Source organism: Pavona decussata, unplaced genomic scaffold (assembly GCF_977016875.1).
Source record: "Pavona decussata unplaced genomic scaffold, jaPavDecu1.1 SCAFFOLD_198, whole genome shotgun sequence".
Taxonomy (NCBI): Eukaryota; Metazoa; Cnidaria; class Anthozoa; order Scleractinia; family Agariciidae; genus Pavona; species Pavona decussata.
Genome location: NW_028145606.1, coordinates 266,823 through 292,728, shown reverse-complemented (window position 1 = coordinate 292,728; position 25,906 = coordinate 266,823). Strand labels below are relative to the sequence as shown.

Genomic DNA, 25,906 nt, shown 5'->3' with positions numbered 1-25,906 from the left:
TATATTTTTGGTCCAAGTTTCAAAAGAATGCTTGGTTTAAGGCAAGGCTTGGACAAAACACTCGGTGATCTGTTAGAATTAGTATTAAAGAAACAAAATACCTGATGGCATTAAGTATGCGAAACGCATAGCTAACGCAAAGGAACGAAACCCAAAATAATGTTTAAAGATTGCTAATGCAAAACGTTGAACGGTGTCCATTGGCTTCTCAAAATCAAAAATATATCAGCTGAAATGCCGGCAGGTTGATGTTGTCAAAGCCTCGGATAAAATGAACAAAGTTTCATTGTCACTCCACTGAAGGCGTAATTAATTTAAAATCGATAATCTTAAGACAGCCTTAAGCGACTTTTGTTGTATACGCAAATTTTCCACCAGGATATGTTCCTATGGGATTTGAAAACAACAGTACGAATCAACAGCCAAGTTACAGCAACGTCGGGCTGAAAGCAGCGACGACTGGCCGTTCGAACGCTCAAAAGATATAAGATGTCTTTTATAACGGTGAAGTTCGGAGGTATCTTTGTGCTTTCGATGTTACATTTTGTTTTCTGATTTAAAGTGAAGTGTTTCCTTTGAAGACATTTGTTGCTGATTCATTTGCTACAGATAACGAAGAAGAGTTGTTTAATCCAAACTGCGTGACAGCCAATTTACTTGACAACTTGCGCAGGAGATGTGGGTGCCAAAAGGGAGGTAATAATATTCACTGTTTATTTAAGTAATTTTATTTCTCTAATTTACTTCGATGCTCTCACTCAAATACTGACCAATGTACACTGTTCACGAGGTGTAAATCAGCGTTTTAAGAGTAATTAGCAGTGACCTCTTGTTTACATGAAAACAGATAAATATTCAGATATTATACCATCTGGACACACGAGAATTTTTCTTCCAAACTGTCCGGTGTTCAGTTAGAGGGAAGGCAAGGGATTATCTTTTAGTTTCTTCCTCCAACTTGCGAAAACAAATGTGATAACCTCATGTATACGTACAATAAAACAAAACCACAACATTGGTAAGTGGATAAGTGGAAGAGAAACTTCAATAACAGCTAAGTTGTAGGTACAACGAAACCATAATCCGCCCTCACTTTTCCAAACCAAAAAAAACCAGTCTTTTAGTATACGTCTGTTTGCTGTTTCGTTTCGTTTACTTTGTAGGCAGAAATCTTAACCTGGTCAATTCCCTTGAAGTATCTTAGTTCATGAATAAGCACAGTAAATTTCACTACACAGTGAAAAACCTCATAGAAATAATTTGTCCCGATTATTTGTTAATTATTGGTTTCAGCTTAGCACCACATCGTTCGTTGCTTCATGCGGGACTCTCAGTTTATATTACGTCCCGTAAGGATTACGTCCCGTAAGGATTTGTCCATTGACGTCTTGTGGTCAGACTTTCTTTTTACTGCTTGTCTCCGCAGTAACTCTGGATTTGTCAGATGAAGATGGTGACATTAAAAACTTGCACGAGTTTCCAACTCAGTATGCCCACAGATTCCTGAAAGGTCGCGAGGTCTTCGTGCTCATAAAGGTTGAAAGTAAGTGTTACAAACTGCAATGACAGTAAAGGACAAATTACAGTCTTTTTTTTTTTTTTTGTGAGGACTGGAGGAGAGGGGGGGGAGGAAACTGGTAAGAATCACAGTAGTAAACTTTTTTTTTCCTTTTTCTTTTTTAACTTTCACAGAAGGCCAAGGGGACCAACCGACTACTTACACAGCGCTGTTAAACGACCTCGAGATATCAAACCCTAAGCTTCTCGGTAAGTGATTTCAAAAAACTGTTTTGTTCACTTTTTTGTTGGAAAGGAACGTTCAATTTTCGGGATACACTTTTTGCGAACCATTTGAAATGAGAAATCTTGGTATGGTCTTTTGGTTTTTTGCTCTCATTTCAGAATCGTTGCAATGATACTCCATACAATTTCAGTGATTCTGTTATTTGGGGCAGAAAGAACAGAAAAAAAATGTCGATCACTTGGCAGCAACAAAATGGCCGACCATGCAAAATAACAGTGCAACAGTGGCAAATCAGTTAAACTCGGCCAAAAAAACAAAACCAGTTGCAATATAATTGCACCTCAAACGAGACACGAAATACGAAATTTATGTTTTTGACGTTTGCTACAGAACATTTTGCGAGAAATGCACGCGGAGAGGGATATTTCAGTCTTCCCCGGTTCTTTACGAAGAATAGGCGGTATCATTATAGGTTCGTTGAGCCCTGTAACTATTTCAAGAACTTATGCAATCTCGGTTCTAGCCAATCAGATCAAACTCCAAAATCACGCGTGACTTGATTTACTCGTGTTTTCGCGGGCCTGGGAACCAGTTGTCTGTTTTCCCGCCCTTTGTGTCAGCTGCACGTTTTCCCGTTTTAACTTTCAGTTCTGATTGGTTCATCCGACATTTACATTTATTTTGATGGCTTGCCAAACGTGATCACTTTGGTAATCGGTGGAACATAGAACTGTATTGTGCGTTGATGGCTAACTGACTTAACTGCTTGGTCGACAAAGTTCCTGAATATTTTAAGAAAAAAATCGTTTAGTTCCAGATATCTATTCTCCCGAAACTGATTAAGCTGGAGATTACAGCTAGATTTTTATACAGGGCAACTATTTACTTCACTTGTCAAAGATTGCAGACTGGCAATCGAAAGCTCGTTAAATCTTTTTTAACTTTTAACCAGAGAATGCTAAAATCTTATGATGTCATACCCTGGTTACTCGTCTATTTTTAAACAAAAAAAAAAATCGTTTTACTATTATGGTGTATCATTTTTAGCTTCTTAATTCCTGTTAAATATCAAAGCTCTTCCTCCCAAGAAAAGGACTTTTTCATAAATTATTCCATTTTATGCATAGAACTTCCGTTCTACTCCTTTTATGAAAACTCTTTCGCAAATGTTATCTCAAACTTGGTTGTTTTTGTCTCCCAAATATTAACACAGGGCCACTCAGTGATTATCAGTCATTTGACTAAATGGCTTACCCTGCCTGCTATTATAGTGTCTTCACCTGACGTCACGTCGGCCATGTTGGTGTCCCAAAACAAAAAAATGGCGGCCATGTTGGTGTCCCAAACTAAACCTCTGGGATTTGAACTCTATTTTTATGCAAACACTTTCTTTTGTTTCAGTAAACCAATATGGCCGGTAGTCACGTGAATGAAAACGCCCTATAGAGTTTTTTCCTTTGCCCAATCTCATTATTTGGATGTTTAAATGTTATTTCCACAGCTCGCTTGGAAACACTATCAAAATCATGTTCGGACTCCAAACCCAAATCTGGACAAAGAAAAGAGTCGCTATGGACCGCTGCTTCAAAGATGCGTAAACTAAGAGGTGGCATGCCAAGTGCTGAAAGGAAGAGAACAGAATCTAACCCCACCTCTAGAGGGGACAGTAAAAATCTTGGTACCACCCCCTCCCCACAGGGAAAAAATCGACTAAGAAAGATCTCCAAGACCTGAAAGCACTGCTGTATTTTGAAACACACGGTTGTAATATATAATATATGAATTATTTGTAATAAAATATGTTTTCCTTGATAAGTTTGAATGCAGCTTTTATTGTTAGTCACCGCCGAAAAGACTCGCTGCACCTGCCCCCTTTTGGTCAGCGGTTGCTCCTTAAGCCCCGTTAGACTTGCAATCCCGCATGAGTTGGTGTCAACCTCATTATGAAAGCGAGGCTAAGTGCAAAACTTTTCATGGGAAAATCGGTTTTGTTTGCATATCAATGAAAACTAATTTGATAATAAAAACTTTGCACTTAGCCTCGTTTTTATAATGAGGTTCAAAGGAACTCGAAAATCGCCTATTACAGAACGATAGCAGCCTCTCTGCGCTTGATAGGCGAGGGGCTGAACTATTAAAAAGCAAACGACAAGAAGGCAAAAAGGTCGAGCGAGCAAACCAACCGAGTGGAGAGAAAGGGTTCATTTGTTTCCCTCATCCAGGCGCCCTTTTCAACGCTCCCTATATTTATCTTTTTTGTAAAGCTTAAATAAATATTGAGTTAGCGCAGTAAGAATCCACTTCCGGCCGATTTAGTACTGTTTTACGCAACCTCTTCTCTGCCCTCCCAAAAAAGAGAGGTGGAGTGGTTTTTATGGAAGCTTACAGAGAAGGAAGCTCCACCAGTGTATGTAACAACATTTTAAAACAACGCTTGACACAGTCGACTTGCCAGTGCCATTTATTACGAGCAGTTACTACAATAATCCTGTTTTTTCCTTTAGATTTTGGACTTCTATTGAAAATTAAAAGCAAAGGAGTTCAAATTACATTACTTCTTTGTGCAAATTACGAGGCCTGAAATACTTTCAACACAAATGCCTCATCACTATGGTGACCCAATGGTGATGTTTCGTGTAATGTCACCAACCAGAGGTGTGTTGGCTATTGCAACAAAGAGATATTTTGGGCACATTTGAATAATAAACACTAACATCGCTATAGCTGAATGTTAGCATAATCTAAATGCAAGGTTGCTCAGCCCTCAGGGCCTGGGTGAAACTCAAATCTGAACCATGGGAGAATAATTATATAAAACTAAATACGGTGAAACAGTTTGCCCTGAACATAATTTGAGCAATCTACTCTCAGGTCTTAGATAGCAAACAAACTTGGCCTTGCAAGATTCTCACCATAAAAAAGGAACTTTAAATTCTCAACCTTGTGTTCAACTTATTACAACTTATTGCTCTGCTAATCAATAACTTGGACCAGAAGCTGAAGCATATTCACAAACGTACGATGGAAAATGAATTTTTGTTTTATCAACACAGTTGATTAAGGACGGTGCCTACTAATAGCGAAGTATTTTTGCGCGGTTTACCACTATGCAGGAAAAGAACATCTTTGTAGCGGCTTTTGAAATCCAAAAAAAGAAAATTGGGGGTAACCACACATTTTTTAGAGATAACTAAGCAACAATTATTCTAAAAAGCAGCAAAATACAAAGCAATGTATGGCGTTTTTTTTTCCAAATTAAAGCTTTATTATCTCTGAAAAATGCATGGTTACCCCCAATTTTCTTTTTGGATACCAGAATCACTTGCTAAGTTCTACTTTCTCCGCAAAATTTTAAAGCGCGCAAAATATCCCTGTATTAGTTGGCACCACCCATAGGGAACCCGAGTATCTTGAGATGCGCAGAACGTATGCGCAGTAACAATAGTAGGCACCGTCCTTAAGTAAATTGGCCACTGTAAAGCTGATGATTTAAGCGTTAGTTCTTCGTCAGAACTGGTTTTGCTCTGAGGAAGGGCTAACACTCGAAACGTCAGCAACTTTGTTGATAAAACCAAACATTAATTTCCAATCCCCCACCAATGCAGCACCACAATTTCTGAAGGAACTAATCTACTTATCTAGGATGGAAAAGCTTGTTTGATACCGGTAGATTAAGATCATCAACATAAAAGGTGCTAAAAGGGAAACATGCAAGTTCTGAATGTCAATAACATGGTGGGTTGCCAAGCCAACACCCTGTTGAGCCTGCGTCATGTGCCTGAGTAACCAAGCCCAATTCCACTCTTGCCTCCAGCCCCCCTCGATAACTGGAATGCACGTGATCGTTCAAACTCTTTCTCCAGATTTGCCATGAGTTGGTCAGACTGTAGTTGAGCACCATCTTGTTCAGCTGCGGTAGTTCCTTCACCTTTGATGCCCATAAGGCGTCGGAATTTTGCTTGCATCTCTCCTCCCTGGTCGTTATTGAATGTTGTACTGTTCCACAGTGTGGATTGTGTAGTGCTGCTTTCAGCACTTTGCTGTACAAAAAGAGTTCAACATAACTGTTTATACAGCTGTTTCGACAAAGGTTGTCCAAAGAAGCGTAAAAGCGTACACGACAATGCCGAAAGGTAGTCGGGAAATACCCAATAAATTTCAATAAAAGCTCAGATTCCATAATGCCTCGACCGTACAGCGAAGACTTGAGATGGCGGGCAATAGGGATTCTGAGCTTTTTTGAAATTTATTGGGTATTTCCCGACTACCTTTCGGCATTGTTGCGTACACTTTTACGCTTTTTTTGGACAACCTTTGTCGAAACAGCTGTATGCCAACTATAAACATCCTTGGTCACTTTTAAGATAATTTGTGGAAAGAAACTTCATCACAATTAGACAATAAGTATTAATTTTTTGTAATGTTTAGTTAATATTCAAATGGAATAATTTTGAGAAAGTGTATCCCATTTGTAATTATTATATTGACACTAATCATGTCATTTTCTCCATCATTTCAACTTTGGTTACATATTTCAGACACTTGTTCAGGAAAAAAGGTCGTCTGTGATCACTTAACTCAAGATGCAATCCTTCAATCACTTTCCACACAGGAGGTCAGAAAAATTCTTCTTATGCCATGCACTTAAAAAAAGCCTTCCCACTAACAAGGTTTGCATGTGAACAACCTCATATACACACAATTCATTTTCAGCCTTCTCATTTCAACCTCCAATTTAGCATAATCATATTTAGGTCACTTCTACACTGACGAAGTGGCAGGAGCCTGACACACCCCCAACTTAACTTTGGTGCTTTACCATAACACTTTACACAATCCCCAGAGTTAGTAACGAGTTTTGATTGTCGTTCTCTGTGGAAATGCAAAAAGCGATCAAACCTTTTATACTCTTTCGCAACAAGTTTTTGAGCATACGGGGCAATATTTTTGCCTTCATTGGCTATTACTTTAAAAAATATATTTTCACTATTTCGACCGGTCAGAAACAAGACATGACTGAGATGGACCTAAAATTTGTTTGGCCGGTCAACATGACTGGCAACTGTCCAAAAATTATTTTGAGCCCTGGTTACATACCTCAGTTTTCTTACCACTCCACAGTAGTTTTCTCTTCTGTTGTTGTACAGCATACTGATGTGGATTAACAACTGACGGGTTGATATAGCTAGGTAAATTCAGTGCGGAGGCTGCATCTTGTGCCTGCTTCCGGAGCGACTCAGCATGCGCTGCCAATTTGGCTTGAACTTCCTCAGACGTCAATGCCCGAGCAGGTCGTGGAAGTGTCTCCAGGCCAGATGTGGAGGCTGCAACAGGTCAGATTCAAGATAATAACTGTATCTGGATTATACAATAAATGAATTAATATATCTTATTTGATGGTTTTACATATATTATGCACGGATATTTTGCAAGTTGTGTAAAATATGAGCAATGAGCAAAATGTCCGCCTGTATTATATGAGATTTGTTATTCCACCACAAAAAGAGTTTGTTATTTTTGGCTTCTCTTTTCTGGTAAGAGTGTTGAAATACACCCGGCATTATCTGTCCATCAGTATATAGCGTGTGCAAATGAGGTAAACAGCAAACAAAGCCAGTGAAATGTCTTTGTCCATATTCAGTCTGTCTGCATTGTACAAAATAGTGTACCATTATTATACATCACATGAAAATACTGCTCAACAGCTTCCACGGGTATGGTGGCAACTTACGATTTCATTCAGACAAGAGATTCAAGTTTGAACCACTTTGTACAGCTTAATAAACAGTAACCACAGGAAAGTACTGCCAAGCAGCTTTCATCTGATTTTCTCTTCAGCATTGAAAGTTACACGAGACAGAGTGAAAAAGTTAGGAACTTCTACCAAGAATATTAGACTGCCCTCTTCCAGTGACCTCATGAATCAGTTGTAATAATAATAATAATAATAATAATAATAATAATAATAATAATAATAATAATAATAATAATAAATAAATAAAAATTTTTGCTATTCACAAGTTAAAAGTAGAAAAAAGAACTATTAAAACTGTTTACAATAATCGATGAAAAAAGAGAACTTTCAAGCCGATTTTTTTCTCATAAAGTTACTATGCTATTCTCATTAAAAAAACAATGATATATACAAAGTTAAAAATCTTAAAATAGGGAATAAAAACCGACATCAAATGGACATCAAATGGAAGGCTACCAAGAAAAATAAGAAAAACTAAGAAATAAATTATGTTCTCAATGTTTTTAACGAATGTTTGCATGTCCTTTCTCGATGTCAAAGTCAATGTCCGTCAATTCTAGATGGATCCTCCTTGTAGCTCGCGAACCTCTTAGGCATAGTAATGCTGACCTCAGCAACGCAAAGGACACCCTTGCCCTGATCCATGACATAGTAGTTGCATAGCTTTTGCCCTTCTTTGTAGCAACTAACTCAGCCAGCCTACTATGGTATCGTTTGCATTCCACTGCCATTCCACCTGTCGTGCTAAAAACTAATGGCATGAATGTGGCTTGCTCCACTTCTAAAATTCGGCTAGCACACTAATAATGATAATAATAATAATAATAATAATAATAAAAATAATAATAATAATAATAATATTTATACAGGATAACAATTACTAGGCCAGTAAGCTTCACAGAATCAAACTCTTTTCTCATGAGTGATCAATCTCATACCCAGAGTCCTTTGGCACTTTGGTCAGCAGGTGGGCGCCGGGAGAGACTCTGGTCAACTGGAATGTTATTATCGCAGGATTTCTTTGGTAAAACAACGCCAGCCATTATGGAGCAGCCAATCAAAAAAAATTTAATTTTATTAGAATTCCCCAGTCTCTCCTGATAAACAACTGCTGGCCGAAGAGCCTGAGGACTCTGGGTACAAGATTGATGAGTGATTTCCTTCCCCTTTCAACTGCTGTTTGAAAAAATACAAGATTTTAATTACAAAAACTGAAAACTGCACATATACATCACAAGGTGCCCCTGCTGGAATTCTCAAGCTACCCCTGTGTCCTGCTGACCAGCACTGCCATGAAGTTCATTTAGCCACATCTAGTATGAAAAAATCCTACCTTTTACAAACATTTTCTTTTCACGATCTGGAGAACTAGCTCGGTCATCATGTCTGTCTCGCTCACTATCTTGATCTTTGTCCCTGTTGGCTCCTCGCTCATTCCTCCTATCTCTTACCCAGTCCCTGTCTCTGTTGCCCCTGCCTCGGCTTCTATCATGGTCACTATCTCGGCCTCTGTGTCGGCTTGAGGAGTATTCACCACTGGCTCTCCGATCTAGAAACCATTGCAAAATTTAGCCCCCTTATAATGATAATAATAATTATAATAATAATAATAATTATAATAATAATAATAAGAAGAAGAAGAAGAAGAAGAAGATATAACGAAGAGACAAAATTCTCTGTTACTCCGAGTTTCGTGCTCACGCACTCATCAGACAGAGCACGAAACTGGGAGTAACAGAGAATTTTGTCTCTTCGTTATATCTTCTTATTCAAAGCTCTATGCCTAAAAAGTGTATTGAGCACTGTTTAACGGCTTTAGCCACTTTATTACACGTAATAATAATAATAATAATAATAATAACAATTGTTATAATGGAGAAACAACAACAACAAGATATTAAATGTGAATTAGGGAGAATTGAAGACTCGGAAAAAAATCCGAGTCCCAGATGGGATTTGAACCCACGACCCTCTGTGATCAAATCCCATCTGGGACAAGGATTTTTTTCCGAGTCTTCATTTCTCCCTAATTCACATTTAATAATAATTATTGTTATTCAATTTTTTATGAGATGTTCCAAGGAGAAAAATGAAAAACAATGTCTCAAAAACATGGACACAAGTCAAAATTACAAAGCTAGATAGCACTGTCTTTGCCAATATAGGAGTATATACACCAACGTTCTTTTATCTCAAAATATTAGACCTCTTTAAAATGTTTTGAGACAAAATGAGTTGGAAGCAAGGTTTATTGACATCTGATATTTGCACAGTGAAAAAAAAAGCAGAAACAAAAAACAGCATTGGGAGTTCAAAATATTCAACTTCAAGACCTCCCTCACAATTTAGATCTTAAATAAAGTGACCACTCTCGAGATTGGGAAGAAAAAGAGACAACAATCAAGAGTGTCAGGAACACAAGGTTCCTGGAAAACATCCTACCTCTCGAATCTCTAATAGGGCTTCTCCTGTGATCCCTCCTTCTTCGTCTTTCAGGTGACCTAGAGTCTCCTCTGTCGCGTGATCTGCTCCTGTGTCTTCTCTTATCGGGAGATTTACTCCGCCGCTCTCGTGAATCTCTGCGTTTAGGTGAATGGCTGTCCCTCTCCAAGGACTTTTGAAGCCTGGACTCCCCCTCACTGAGGCTTTTCTTGTGTAATGGACTGCGATCTTGTCCATCTTTATGCATACCAGTATTGTCCTTTTCCTAGAAGGAGACATTTGCAACCTTCAGAAAAATTGGTTAGTAGGTTGTCATTAAAGTTGAAAATAATAAGACTGCTTGCAGTTTGTTTCTCTCTCGGAGTTTTTTTTTGTGGTTGAAAGGAGCATGGGGCAAGAAATTCAGATGAGGAGGACTGGGACCAGATGAGGGAGCAGCAAGCTTGTTCACCCCCTTAGCTTTCGAAATTGCATACGGCGAATTTAACACTTGATGGGCCTTAAGGGAAAGGGGGGCTACAAGCAGTCTACAAAACAATAAGCTAATTCATAATTATTTGAATGACTGAACAGGCCAATAATTATTGCACTGTGCTACAGGTGAATGTTTTTAAACTCAAACAGTAAAAAAATTTACACGTGGTATTACCATTAAGTTGTATAATTTATATATAAAAATTGGTTCATACTAAAACAAATTACTGACGGTACCAGGCTATTGGAAACCTGCAAATCATACATCAAAATCTTGATCGTACTAGCTTGTTCAGTCTGTATTGGGAAATGTTGGCCTCATTCTCCTTATCTTTTGGTTGAAATGTTAGTTATGGACTGAGCCATATTAAGAAACAAAAGAACTCAACTCACTTTTTTGCATTTTCCCAATACAGAGAGGTTGTAATGGCTCAACATCATCCATGCATGATTTGGTGACACATGTACGAAATCATGTATTTATAGTACATAAATGGAAAGGGACCCAACTTTCCATCACAACTCAGTTTCTGTAGCATGATTTAAACTTACAGGAGTATTCCCACTCCCCATGGACAGGGTGTTAGCCCAACAAAGGGTTACCCCAGCTGGCAACAGTATGTTGGTGGCACCAAAGTTATACACCTAGGTGAATAGACACAATGTGGAGCAATGCTTCTTGTCTAAGGAAAAGAGGTGATCATGTTTCCTGTCTAGGGAATCGAGACCTTGAAGCACTGAGTTCAAAGTGCTAACCATTAGTAACTCTCTATTAAAAGGATTCCATACATGTATGACAAAGTACATTACATGCTGTGTACACTCACCTCAACAGAACCTTTCTGCGGTTGTGGACGCAAGTCACGACCAAACTCATCAAAATGCTGTCCAGTATCTCGTTCATTTGTAGACTAAGGCAATGTGAGTTATCAAAGAGCACTATTAAACTCAAAATAGAGCATGCAACCACTAAAGGTGTACCACAAAAATGCCTACATGTTCACGACAGGCACTAAAGTGAAGTTTTGTTGTAACACGAGTATAACTGTGGGACCTTTCTTACACCACATTTCCTCAAACAAGTGCCCCAAGTGTTTATTTAGACTGTTCACAGTCCCCTATTTTTCCATAAGATTTTCGAGCCTTGTATGCTTCGATGGAACTCGAGCGCAACCTGGGGAGAGTGTCTTAACTACTGAGGGGAGTAAACGTATCCTGACTAGGGTCCCACTCAGTAGATATTTAGATGCTCTTGCCAGGTTACGCTCACCGTTACAAATGAAGATGGCGGGAGTTCAATAGAAGCATACGAGTCTTGAAAATCCCACGGAAAAATGGGCGACTGTGAAAAGTCTAGTGTTTATTTCAAATCTCTCAGCATTGAATGACCTTGCTTAAATTTTGCACAATTTAATGGGGTGTCTCGAAAACGAAGACCTCTAAAACGAAGACCCAAAGACCCTAAGACCCCGAAAACTCGAAAACGAAGACCCCCAAAATTTCCAAGTATAAAAAAATAAAATAACATGAAAATACATTATTTCATACCTCAAGTGAAATTTAATTCCTTCCTGTACATGTGGTCCTACCATGGTTATCCGCCATCTTGAGCTGAGCAGCCGCGTTTCTTGGAATACTGACTGGAAATGTGTTTCCCGCTCCACTGGACCGGAAGCACGTTTCCGAACATCTCAGTTTGCGCTGCTGGGTTTTCATTTAATAACCAACTAGCAAAAGAAACGAGTGTTAAATCCCTCATTCTCGGAACTACAACCACGCGATCGTGAGAACAAAAGAAATGAAGCCAAGGTTTTCTACTATGAAAGTTGCTGTAATGATTTTGAAGTTCAATCGAGTGTCGATTCCTATTTTTAACAAAATTCATCAGCCACCCTGTAAAATAGGCCTTATCACAGTTTTCGACGCCATTTCGACGAGTAGGCAAACAGGCTTGAAATAACAGTGTTTGTCAGGAGCTCCTTTGTTTGTATGGAAATCTGCTTACAAATAATTTTCATAAAACATCGCTTCTGAAATATTCATGAATAATTTGGAAACTTTTGGTACTAGGAAAAGGATTTTAGGAAAAAAATTGAAGGGATGTAAGCTGTGCCAGAAATAGCCTCAAACGCAGTCGTTTTTAGGGGAATCCCCCTAAAAACGACTGCATGGGAGGCTATGCTAGAAAGGGTCCAGTCGTGTTTTGAACTTTCCATACATTTCCCTGCATTTTTTCCCGCGAACTATGGCTTCGTAGCTGTTCACGGCTGGTTTGCTATAGAGATAAATGTATGGACGTAAGGCAGGATTGAAGAACCTCAAAATCATTACAGAAAGTTTCATAATAGAAAGCCCAGGCTTCATTTTTTTACTCTCACGATCGCGTGGTTGTAATTCCCAGAAGGAGGAATTTAACACTCGTTTCTTTGTAGTTGGTAAATAAAAACCCAGCAGCGCAACTGAGATGTTCGGAAACGCTCCTCCGGTCCAGTGGAGCGGGAAACACACTTCCGGTCAGTATTCCAAGAAACGCGGTTGCTCAGCTCAAGATGGCGGATAACCATGGCAGGACCACAGGAAGGAATTAAATTTCACTTGAGGTATAAATTAATGTATTTTTATGTTATTTTATTTTTTTTGTACTTACACTTGGAAATTTTGGGGGTCTTCGTTTTCGGGGTCTTAGGGTTTTAGGGTCTTTGTTTTAGAGGTCTTCGTTTTCGAGGCACCCCAATTTAATGTCAGTAACAGAGAATCTGGAGTTTATTCAACCTTCACCAGCTTCTTGTGCTACTTCTCATTTCTTTTCATTGGTGAGAGGGTTTTGTTGGTGGTTTATTTATTTCAGTTTTCATGACACCATAGAGGTGCTTATTTGAGTTCTATGGGGGGCACTTACTCAAAAAAATATGGTGCTTAATTTTTTATGGTATTTACATTTCAAATGTATTTTAAAATCGGCCCTCCATCTCTCAGAACATGATCTTAAAGCGACCGACATTCACCCCTGATTTAAGATAAAGATCACTAAAGAAAACAGTATTTTCCAAAATAAAGACCATTAACATATATTTGTGAAACAAAATGGCTCAAAAAATTAATAAATTTGGCTTGAAATCTTCTTTCTTGTTGCTTGCTATTTTCTGCATGTATTGAGTGCATGCCTGCTACAACAACAACAAAAAACTTCTCTTTGCACTCTCAATTGGAGAAGTACTGTAAACACCATGTCAAAGATTTTGCGAACACCCTTTTTAAGTTTGCATAATTTTATGCCTTTGGCAAACATGTTAACAGGCCATTTTCAAGATGGCATCATTTTGATATTTTAATACAACTACCACAATCCCTCAGTTTCTAACTTTCTTGTGTAGATCAAGGTTTATATTATTTACGCCCCACCGGCATTACAAAATTTAAACAACAAAGGAAAACAAAATAAATTATGGTAGTTGTACCAAAATGATGCTATCATGAAAGTAGCCTATTTCAAACAGTTCCTATGTAACCAAAATAATTATGACAATTCCTATATATAATTATATCTAGTTACAGAGTAACAGTGTTATGACAATGAATTCCTCATAAATAAGGAAATCAGTAATCCTTTCTTACTTCCAGTGCAGTCCAAACTTAATAACATTTCAACTAAGCAGCCAATCCTTAATTCAGTGAAACCAGTGACACAGGAATTCAACAAGTCTAACAAAACTTTCAGAACAAACTACAGCTTCATCAAACAACTTCATCACACCTATAGATCACAAATTTTATTATTTTATCCTGTCTATGTGCATTTCTACATGGTAAAATATGGAGAAGCTTAAAAGCTAAAATCAAAATATCCTTTTACTCTGCTGCCAGAATTTGTAGACCTGTTCTTCAAGTAATGTTATAGTAACAGGCCTGCCTGACACCAATAAGATAAACAGGCTACCTCTTACATGCAGTTAAATTTGTTATATATACACAGCAAACTCACTTTATCGTAAAAATTATGTTGAATGTTGTTGTTTTTACACTTGATATGCAATTCAGTTTGTTTGAAGGCTTAAAGTCTTTAGGTAAACAGAAGGCACTTTAATAAAATACATGCTGACATTACAGTAGACTCCTCCTAAAAAACCAGCTATCTAAAACAAAATTAAAGCCCCTTTTCCCTAGATTTCCTTATTTTTTCCAGTCCTTTAGGACTTCAGGCTGCCAGGCATGCCCTTAAGGTGGTATATGGAATGTGGTCCATCACAACAGAGGGGTGGGTTGGGGTACCTCAAAAGGGCACAGCGGAAATGCAGCGACGGGAAGGGCGGGGGGGGGGGGGAGGGGTAAAAGAGCACTTCCTCGACATTGGCTGATAGTGTGCTACATTTTCAAGAAGTGACCCACTTTGGTCTCACTGAAATGAGTTGCTTCATTGATGTCTTGACATCAATGCTGCAAGATTGACAAATGAAATTTGCTTCCTATAAAGCATGCCTTGTACATAAGTGGAAAACAAACTCTTTCTCTTGAGATGTCAAAACAGCAGGAGACTACTGTGCCATTTGAATTACCTTCGGTTGCATCTAAGTGTGGACACAAGACAAAAAAACATGTTCTAATAGGGTGCCAGACATGACGTGTTTTGTCACCAAACATAAGAACTGTCGCGTCAGATCAGCGCGTTCCACTCATAAGCTTTTTTAATTTTTCTCAACTTGCAGGCATATTTCTCTCTCAGAAACAGCACACTTGCCTCCAGAAAGTATTTTTTCCATCTAAAAATGCTTGCAAAGAATATTTTGTTGAGCAAAAACAAATCAAGTCAACAACAGCCGCCTACTCCAAACTTTGAATGTTTGGCGCCAAAACATGTCATGTTTGCACCCAACTAGAGCATGTTTTTCCCTCCCATGTACACGCTTAGATGCAACTGACGGTATTTTAACTTAGCATCCGAATAGTACAACACTAAAAAATAGTTTTAAACAATGCAGTTTCAAATTACAAGAAATAATTTAACTGCCAGTGTTTGAAGCTTACAGGCGCACCCCACCCCACCCCACCCCTCTGCCTCCGGGGTAAAGAAATGTTCAATGGAAAGATCTATTCTTGGATTTAATTAAAGAAAGAGAACATAGTGCAAACACTCCACACAATACTACAAGCCCTAGAATTCTACGGTTGAATTTCCATTTGATCGTATCCTCACAATAATGTTCAAACTGGCTTCACTGCTTTATGTTTGATTCTGCAAAATCAATCCAGCATATTCGTAGATTCCAATTTTAAATGCACAAATACTTGTACCATTTACTTGTAGGTCTAACTCAATAAGATGTGTAGCCAACTGCACTCACACTCATAACTGTGCAATATTTCAAGAATTTAAAGAATTTTCAAAACAATTAAAAATGAAGTCTGGAGCAAGTAATCATCTTGACTATCTTGAACAATAAAAATGGCTGTCCATAGCACCCGCTGCATTGCCACAGCAATAGCAATCTAGCTATCTATGAACCACCCATTCAAGACGTTACTAAGACAATGGCTTCCCTTTAGGTTAGTTCTACGGTTGCTGTAATATTCTTATCATCCTTTACATCATCAAGCTCGCCGCTAAGATTGACGATTGAAGAGTCTAATGGGACCACAGCAGCAGCATCCTTGGTTCTGTTTTGAACTCTAGTTCTATTGCCCCTCCTCAGATATTCATCGATAGATACAACACACTTCTGTTTCCAGACCATGTCTTGCTCTGCCTCAGGAACAGAGTACAGTTTAAATGCACAAAACTTAATAAGATCAAGCTTCCCACTGTCAAGTGCTCCTTTCCCTCTGGTGCCAGAGCAATTTTTGTTCAGCATTTCATCTTTTGTAAACAGAACCTTCACAAGGTTTACACTGAAGTTTCCTATTGAACAACTTGTTTTCTGTATTCGCTCTGCCCAGGCCAACAGTTCTTTGGTGCGATTATTATCGCTGGAATTTTCATCCTGAACATCTGCAGTTCCACTACTGCTATCACAGTTCACGCAACCAGAATTAAGAGCCGTTATTGATGGAGAAATATATAGACTGTATTTTGAGCCTGCTTGAGCTACATTTTGGCGGTCCACTCCTTCATCAACAGTCACTGAAGAGCAATTAGGCTCTGTTGTTTTGGTATTGGAGCTATTAGGCTCTGATGTTTTGGCATAGCCAGATCGTTTCTTCAAAGATTTTGAGCCCTTCTGACCAGCATTACTATGCACTGCCGCACGATTGGTGTCATTAACTGGCTCGTTTGTCAAATGTGCAACAGATTCAAGCAGATTTGACGGCAGTCTTAATTCACCCGTACGTGTGTGTTCGTGTTTTGTGGTGCTTCTTACACCATTTACCAACCTTCTTTCTCCAGACACCACGGGTCCAGTAGTTGCTTGTTGTTGCTCCATGAGCTTTAAAAGCGTTTCCTGATTTTTCAGAACTCTTTGTTGATTTTCTAGGATCTTTTCCACTTTCCACAACAGTGTTGTCAGGTGCCCGTTCACTTCAGGCCCTAAGTCCATCATGTGAATCAACTTCAAAGAAAGATTATACGTGTCAGGCTGAACTTTACAGCTAGTAAAGAACCTATTTCTTACAAAGCTACATATATTTCTCACATTTGCATAGTGTACTTTACAAAAACACCTTGAGATGCTCAGTTCTATTAGATTGTGAGCTACTGCCCTAAGTTCAGTGGACATTATGCTACATTTAACTGTAAAATTAATAACCATAGTTAGCACTGAATAACGTCAAACTATCAGTGTTGCAGCCAAGCAGAAAACTTCTGGTTAGCCTGTCTGAAAGTTAGAACAAGCTTACATTTCACACTCTGCTATCACTGTCACTAGGTGCATTCCACATTGCTGACCTTTGCAGTATACAGGTTGTATCTCATAATATTTATTACACAAACATTGTAAATGTACTAACTAGCTTAAGGTTTTCCTACGGCTTGGTAGTTTAGGCATTTGACAATCACGGATTTGAATAGTATATATAGGTACTCTGACACCAGCACTAACAATAACTTTTTTAGAAGTACACTTATTTTCCTAGAAGTACACCTACTCATCAACAACACATCTTGAACGTTTACATGTACGCCATGTAAATAGTATCTATGAATCATGGAAATAAATATTTCACATTCATGAACTGAGTACAGAGATACTTGTAACTAGATGGTGTAATCTTAGTAGCATAAACCAAAGTCGATTTTGATTATCTAAAGAACTGATTACAGAATTACATGTAATGTTACTTCATTTGGACTGCACTGGAGAAGACTGGGCACATCCTACTTAAATTTAACTCTGATAAAAAGTAAACATTTACACAACATTATAGTGAGCGCTCACATTTTGCATTGTGGCGATCACCCACAACAAACAACTTGCTTTGGATAGCAATAATTATTACTATTCAAAGCAAGTCTAATGACATAAGTAATTTTAAAAATTGACGATAAAATAGAATGACGTTTAGAGTTGCCATGGCACCATTTTCAAGTTCAATATGATTATAATAAATGGTCCGAAATAGTTCGCTGAAGTTTTTAATAATGTATGTTAATCTTCAGCAAACCATTTCTGACAGCTCATCCTAATCATTTTGAACTTGAGAATGGTGTCAAGACGACTCCAAAATGTCATTCAATTTTATTGCTGATTTTCACTTGCTTATGTATTGCCAAACCTTTGCTTACTAGTAATTTTACCAGGAAATATTCAAAAGTTTCTTTAAACATGAACAATCTGTCTATATTATTCAAATATCACTCACATTTCTTGGACTGGAACTTCTCCTTCTTCTCCGAGGACTTCTGCTTCTACTTCTGCTGCGACTTCGGCTTCTTCTACGATGCCTTCGATCATCTTGAACAAACGAAAATTTGATGCATACAGTAAATCCGCAGTGCTTCTAACAGAAGGTAGCTACTGGGAGAGCTCTTGTCCTGGTTGTTCAAAGAGCCGATAATGCTATCCAGTGGACAAATCACTATCCAGCAGATAAAATGTACTCCAACCCTTTTATCTGCTGGATAGCGGCTGATCCAGTTGGATAAAATTATCTGCTCTCTGAACAACTGGGGCCTGATGTCTAATTTGTCTCCCTTTAAATTCTTGCAAAAAAGTGCTCACTCAGATAGTCACCTACAGTCGAACCTCCACTAACGGCCACCTCTCTACAACGGCCACATTTTTTTGTCCCGGCGGACAGTCCATATATTAGCTTTTGTTTAAACCTCTCTACAACGGCCACCTCTCTACAACGGCAACAGCCACTAAAGTGCGTCCCCAACTGCCAAAATAACCTCTCGACAACGACCAGTACAGTTCTTTTTTGTAAAAAACACCTTTTTATAAACTGATGCAGTAATCAACATTAATTTATCTTTGGAACATTACGTTTCTGTATCCATTTTAATGATATTTGATTTTGATCGTGTTCCATTTAAATGCTGCAGTTAGCATAAATTGTCTACAATAATATAGCGAATGTTGCGAACCTTGCTCGTTTCGTCTTGTTAACACTTTGATTCAAAACATTATTTACGTTTAATTGTGTATTTTATCTGTATATATTATTTAAGATTGGATTGCCGTTATAGGCTACAGTAAGCATGAATTTGGCACAATAAACATGTTGTACTTCCCGAAAAAAAGGTGTCATATTACACCCCTACCTCCCCATAATGGCCACCTCTCCACAACGGCCACTTTCTTCTGTCCCCAAGGTGGCCGTTGAGGAGAGGTTCAACTGTAATTTGAAAGTTCTGACATCTACCTGATTACTATTGAAAACCCTGCTAATAAGTTTGTAAAATGAGCTCAGTTTATAGAACTCACACATCTGTGGGGTACAACAGTTGGTGGGGTTCAGTTTCAAAGTAAAGTTTTCTTTTGGTGCTGATAATGTTACAAAAAAGGGGCACAGACGTCTTGGAAGTGCATGTGCTATCCCTTCATTGCTGAAGGGACAATACTGCAACATTACCAGTACCCTGTGAAAACTTTATCTTCAAACTGAACTCGTATCAGTGGCGTTACACAGTATTAGCCATGCTACCATCTTAACAGTTGGAAGAATTGGTTCTGTCAACAGGCAAAATGTATGCAAATGTTGTGCAGGGAGGTTAACATAATTATTATGCCAGAGATGAAGTTGCTTGTTGTTGATGTTAATATTTTCTATTATAACTGCAAAATTATAGCCCACATGACACAAAGAATGCAATACAGCCAGAATATGACTGCTATGCAAAAAAAAGTGAACTGACATTACCTCTGTGATCCGAATGTCTGCTTCGTTTGCGTGAAGAAGGGGGATTTTCCGGAGACTTTCTCTCGGGAGACTTTTCTGGTGATTCTGACACAGACCTCTTCCGGTAATTTCTGTGACGGGTGCTTGGGGAGCTTTGTCTTTTGGATGAGTGATGTGACGACTCTTTCTTTTCTTCTATCTTCTCTTCTGGTTGATCAGCTGCTAGATAAGGCTCATCCACCTGACGTGTAAGTTCATTCTCCATGCTAACAGGCTCGTCCACCTTACGCGTAAGTTCATTCTCCATGCTAACAGAAACAGAAGTGTGAACAGCCTGCTCAACAACCTGTGGACAGATGAATCACGTGTTTGTAACAGGACAATCTGCTCAGCAGCACCCAAAAAGAGCAAAGCTAATTTTACAGATGCTACTTCACTCACACTCTTCATAACCCTTTTAACAATCAAATTAATTTTTGGATATGGGACAAACATAGTACAAATACATTTGTATCAGAATTAACAATATCTGTAAAATGTGACCAAATGATGAACTGGAAACCTAAGAGACAAGGGCCCAGTCACATGAAGCAACCTCTGGTTACAGACAGTTTTCTAACAGGCTTTCCTGTGTTCTGAAGCATTTTCTAGAGTGTGCTCATGGATCACTTGCTCAAAGGTCAATAAACCCTTTAAGCCCTAACAGTGATCAACATCAAATTTCTTCTTGTAATATCAATCTTATTCAACCCCTGAGGTCATGAGAATTAAGGATATGATCACCCAAGGTGAATTTTCTTGATATTTAATAACTTCTCTCCAGCACTTTCATAAGAAAAGTATGGAGACAAGATAGGAGAATTTGTTTTTTGATATTAGGGGTTAAAGGGTTCATGAATACAGAGACATGAAGAGAACAGGAAAAATCCTTTGCAGCATGTGAAACGCAGGTAGAAAAATGCCCATAATCTTAAGTTGCTTTATATAACTGTCCCCAGGTACAGGAATTACTCTGAGGATACAGTTGAGCAACAAATAAATTACCAATCAAATTAACATTTTTTTTATTTTCCCTTACTTTAATTGTGCCTATAAAACCCTACCAAAGTATATACAAAAAAATTAAACAAATGTATGGAAAATTGAAAACTTCCTCTCTCTCTCTCTAATCTGGGTCAAAATTTAAAGAAACCTTCAGTTCTTCACCATACAAACAAACTGCACTGTATTTCATGCCATGTTTGTTCAATTTTATAAAAGGCAGATTTTCCCACACATAAAGAGGGCTATTGTTACCAAGGAGCAGAATGCTAATTGTTTTAGTTTTGGCAGTTTTAAGCTGAGAGTAATCATCTTTCAAGAAGGAAAGTCCTCACAAAAAAAATTGTAAAAAGATGGTCACATTTTTCGAAGAATTCCTCCAACATCAGCTATCCTAGGGTACTCTTACAGGACAACAAGCTTGAAAACGTGTGAATCTTGTAATACCAACAGTCGTATGCGAGTGGAGTATGATCTAAATGAGCCATGCTACAAACTTCTGGGGTGGAAATTGACATGAATTCAGTCACGAAAACTAGAGGCAAAGTTGAACCCTACCTGTCTTGTGAAAGAGTGATGTTTCACCAAAAGTAATTCTAAATTGAAATAAATCATCAAATACTGTCACTTCAATGAAAAGTGTATTACAAAGTTATTTTAAAAAAGGGCACTTTCATGGTATTTGGACATAACATCGTACCCTTAACTTTAGAGTTGAATGCCATGGGCTTGTTAAAGAGCAAACACTTAACTTTTCTTCTGCCAAAACTTCAACCTTTTGTCTAAAGAATCACGTCAATAAAAAATTTCAGGAAGCAATAAATCTCCTTTAAAAAAATTAGAGAATGATCAACTTTCTTGAGGTACAGTGCCATGTTGTATGGAATTGTTAAATGCTGTACACCAGGATCCACAGAATCATTGCACATTTTCTTTGGGGTTTTTTAAATCTAACTTGTTTTCCAAATAAACATTAAGATAAAAACCTTAAGAGACTAGTGGCCCAATACTGCTACTCGAAGGGATGCAATCCCATCACAGGTTATCTCCCCAGCACTTTATTAGTAAAGTATCCTTGACAGCTACATGTATTTGCTAGTGTCCATTTATACTCCAGTTAGAGAGAACTAATCTAAGAGTAACATGTTTTTCCCAAGAACGCAACACTTTGACCGAAGCTTGGCCTCAAACCCAGACCGCTTAATCCAGCGTCCAACGTGCTAATAATTACGCCACTGCACCTCCCATTAATCCATCGCATCAATCCATTTCTTTTCAACTAAGTGAACAAAACTGTGTAACAAAGAAGAAGACTAGGCTGTCTTCAAGGAAGGATGCATGGATTTGCATGTAATACAAAGTGCAGCTTGTTTAAGGCTTTGTATGGTCAGACGATCATGAAACAACATAATATACCTGAACAACAATTCAGCAGATCAGCGGAAACTGGCTGAATAAATCCAGTTTGACTTATAGGGCAAGATGGCATTGACGTTTTCGAGGGTAAACTCTCGTTAACAAATTCAAATTTCTTACATTCTTCCACGATTTCCCCTACGTAAATATATCGTGCATCATTTTTTGATACTAGAAAGAAGAAAATTTATTTTTCTTTGTAAGGAACTGATTTTGATTTGATTTATTGATTTTGATTTAATTATTGATTTATCCATTCATGCGTACATCCATAATCTGTTTATACAATCACCCAAATTACAATTAGTTATTACCTTTCTGCATTAAGGTTACCGTATACCTGTAGAGCAGGTGTTAGAGGTGTCTTGCATCCAAGCAATGTAGCGCGTCCAGTTTAAACTGTAGGTAGCTAAACCCCTACATCAAATTAAAGCTTATAGAGCTGGCTATCAAACTACCGGTATACCAAGAATTTTGAAATAAAATAAATTGTCGAATTTTTAGCGCTGTTTTCTTGGATCAATTTTTTCGGTTGACGGGGACACTTTCACCCATAACGCACGGTGCCGGCCAAAACCGGCCGTGATTTCAGGCACGATCACGCTCGCTTCGCATTCAGGTCCCACCCCTTCCTAGAAGAGATTTTTTTGTCCCCTATTGTTCTCATTGTCTTCAGAAAGGACTGACCAATCAGAATCCACTTACTGCGCATATATTTTTAGGTCTTTGGGGTACCTAGACAAAAGAGCTTTTTGTCTATAGCAAGCCGTGTCAAATTTCAATTTTTGTTGCCTTGTGGGCCGCTTGGCTAAATTTTTAGTCGCCGATTTTTGCGTTTTCCGAAGGAAAACACACCTTTTCGAAATGGTAAATCGAAAGAAGAACTACTAAGGAATACTCAACAGTTTCGACAGCAGAAATCTGAGAAATAACGGCGAAGAAATTGTGATTCGAGTACAAATTGTTGTTTTATCCAAGCGACGAGCGAGCGGACATTTCAAAACATTATTCAGGCCAAAGACTTTCTGCGAAATTTTCGAGTTCTTCTGGGTATTCAACAGCCAAAAAATTACAGGTTTGATTGTGAATTTGTACAGAAATACTATTCTAATTGACAGATTCTTTGTATTCTGAACAGTTTTGTTTAAAAAGTGCTTTGTTTAAAAACAGTTTTTGTTCAAAAAGTGTTTTGTTTAACAACAGTTTTGTTTAAAAGTGTCTCCTCTCATAATAAATTGTTGTTGTTAAAAAAAAAAAAGTTTGCGAAATTTTTGAAAAACGTGCCCCGCATGGATCGATAAATTCGCTTCGAAATGGACTTGTAGTTCCTTCAAATTGCTTGCAGGTCTCTCCTCTCGCATTTAGAATTATACATGTTTCTTTCTTAGGCGTAAACAAAGACTTTTCTGAATAAATTTTTCATTTAGGAAAGCTTTTTGTGTGTTCTTCTTTCTATTTTCATTGACAAAACATGATAACTGCGTAATCTTGCGTAAACAAACACATGCTCTCGAGACGAATCAAATTTCGCCCATATGGCGCGCGGATCAAATTTCATCGAAATTTTGGAAATTTTTACCTTTAAGTTTGTTTTTTGGGAAATTTTTAATTGGCAACTAGTGTATTTTATTCCATAATTAGTAATTTTAGCTATCTTAGACCAAAGGGGTATTGTTTTTTTTGCCCCGTAAGTTATGTATTTTTACTGCACATGGGGTAGGAAATAACCACTTTGCCAATTTTGCCAAATTTTGGAAAACCTCTGGAAACGGCTGGTGTGTAATGGGTTAAAGAGCTAAAACTCAAAGCAAATTTGTTCGTTTGCCTTCAAATTTCGACAGTAGCTAGTTTAACATATAACCAACAAAAACATGTCTACGAATTTTTCTCCAAGAGCGATTTTTGTACGATCACTCCACATTTTTTTAATCCTATTTCGAAAATGTTCTGTAACTTTTCACTGAAATTGAATATGCCAAAACGCAGACACCTCTTTTTTGGCGCTTTGGGTCCGGAAACTGAGGAGCAAATTAAATTAGCGAAAAAAAAATTCGCTTTGACTTGTAGCTTTCAAAAGGTGATTCGGACGCTTGCATTTAGAGGTCGTGAGAAATTCGACTATTTATTTTATTTCAAAATTCTTGGTATAGTTTGATAGCCTGCTCTATAAGCTTTAATTTAATATAGGGGTTTAGGTATCTACACTTTAAACTGGACGCGCTACATCACTTGGACACGAGACACCTCTAAAGGTATATGGTAACCTTAAAAATAAATATACTGCAACCCACAAGTAACTTAGGCTAATCCTGGCAGGTTGCTAGTTAGAATAATATCAAATTAGCAGGAAGTGAATGAAAACCGGAATTGGTTGCATTTGTGTACATAAACAAAAGAATTGCCAAAAAACAACACAGAAACAAACCAAATAGTTATCTGGCAAATTACCAGATAAAAAGTTTAACAAAACTGATAAAAGGTGGGCAAATCAGCATACTCCTCCTCATCTCTCAAAATCTGTAGAATTTATATAGTATGTGCATTTATGCCTAGCATGCACCACAGACGGACGATAGCCCCTGGCAATAACTCTCTGCGAATTAGTGCCAAAATCCCTGTTCTAGACCCCCAGCGGTATAAACTAAATGCCTGATGTGGGTTTTGAAATCCTCTTCAATCAGATTGGCTATTACCAGTCTCACTCGGTAATGTTCTTAATGCGCAAAAAAAGTTTGTGAAAAAAAGAAATGTTTCACAATGTTTTCAACATTTTGCAATGGATTTTCCTTTGGTTAAGAAGTGCATCTTATGCAAAGAGCTAAATTTAAAATAGGTAAATCTCTCATGAGGGGAGTCTGCGTAGGCTTGTCATTTACTATCCTTTTCCCTAGCCAATCAAAGCTAAGCATAACTAATAAGACAATACCTTTATACAAAGGCGAATCAGAGACAAGTACTCAGATCCTGGCATGCCGTTACGACAAGGATTTCGTAACTAATTTACAGACAGTTATCACTGAGAGTTATAGTCCGTCTGCGATGCAGGCTAATTTGTGCCTTGATGATCATTTTTTCCTGAAAGGACTCTCATAGAATGTTTCCATTGTGTATAAAATTTGATAACCTTGATCTGTTTTGGCTTAAAAAATGCAGGCACCCTGCATCAAAAACTAGTTATTCTCAGCTGTACGATAATATATACCAACACCTAGCCTTACGTTTCTGAGGAGAGTACATGTAAGGCGATGTCACTAAATTGAAAGGAATTTGCATGTTAGAAACTGAAGTGATTAGAAGATCTTATCTATTAAAAGTCGAACCAAGTGAAAGCAATCACAATAGAAAATCTAGGTTAAGTTTATCTTGATTTAAATGAGTTTACAGCTATGAAAAAACTCAAAAGACAGAATGTGTGTCTATAACCATTACCTGATCAAATGAATTATGCATTCGGCACAAATTGGCACGCAAATTAAGCTTTTTTTCTGGAGCATAACATCCATTCGACTTGACAGAAACATCGCTGACATATAAATGTACCCTTACGTCTCTTTTCTCACCTGTTTAGAAGTCAATTTTCGCTGAATTTTGTCTTCTTCAGTGGAGGAACTTGAATCATAACCTGCCAGGACATCCATGTTTTTGTTCAAAAGATCCCGTATGGGGAACGCTTTTCATGCCATATTTGGATATCACTGATTACCAGGCTCTTTCCACCCTGAGCGCGCCATAACATAAAATTTCATACTTGGCACTGT

The 25,906-nt window shown here is 38.0% G+C and overlaps 3 protein-coding genes across 5 annotated transcripts in view; 1 reads left to right on the top strand and 2 right to left on the bottom strand.

Moving 5' to 3' along the window:
* Positions 1–25,906, bottom strand: part of LOC146461409 (uncharacterized) — a 212,028-nt gene that overhangs the window by 167,142 nt on the left and 18,980 nt on the right. The window lies entirely within an intron of this gene.
* LOC146461412 (uncharacterized protein C22orf15-like) lies at positions 438–5,445 on the top strand. The gene is made up of 5 exons (XM_085086835.1): positions 438–517; positions 610–696; positions 1,427–1,543; positions 1,693–1,767; positions 3,246–5,445. The coding sequence occupies exons 1-5, from the start codon at positions 490–492 to the stop codon at positions 3,476–3,478; spliced, it is 540 nt and encodes a 179-aa protein (XP_084942961.1). The 5' UTR covers positions 438–489; the 3' UTR covers positions 3,479–5,445.
* Positions 4,190–25,845, bottom strand: LOC146461411 (uncharacterized). 3 transcript variants are annotated; one of them, XM_085086826.1, is made up of 9 exons: positions 25,709–25,810; positions 21,291–21,328; positions 19,713–20,037; positions 18,210–18,301; positions 11,243–11,326; positions 9,942–10,206; positions 8,833–9,048; positions 6,842–7,068; positions 4,190–5,784 (listed from the first exon to the last, which is right to left on the bottom strand). In XM_085086826.1, exons 3-9 carry the CDS (start codon positions 19,996–19,998, stop codon positions 5,515–5,517), a joined length of 1,440 nt encoding a protein of 479 aa, XP_084942952.1. In that variant the 5' UTR covers positions 19,999–20,037; positions 21,291–21,328; positions 25,709–25,810; the 3' UTR covers positions 4,190–5,514. The 3 variants fall into 3 exon arrangements, with proteins under 3 accessions (XP_084942952.1, XP_084942950.1, XP_084942951.1); XM_085086824.1 differs by lacking the exon at positions 21,291–21,328 and having other exon boundaries at positions 25,709–25,844; XM_085086825.1 differs by lacking the exons at positions 4,190–5,784; positions 6,842–7,068; positions 8,833–9,048; ... (1 more) ...; positions 11,243–11,326; positions 21,291–21,328 and adding an exon at positions 13,468–16,957 and having other exon boundaries at positions 25,709–25,845.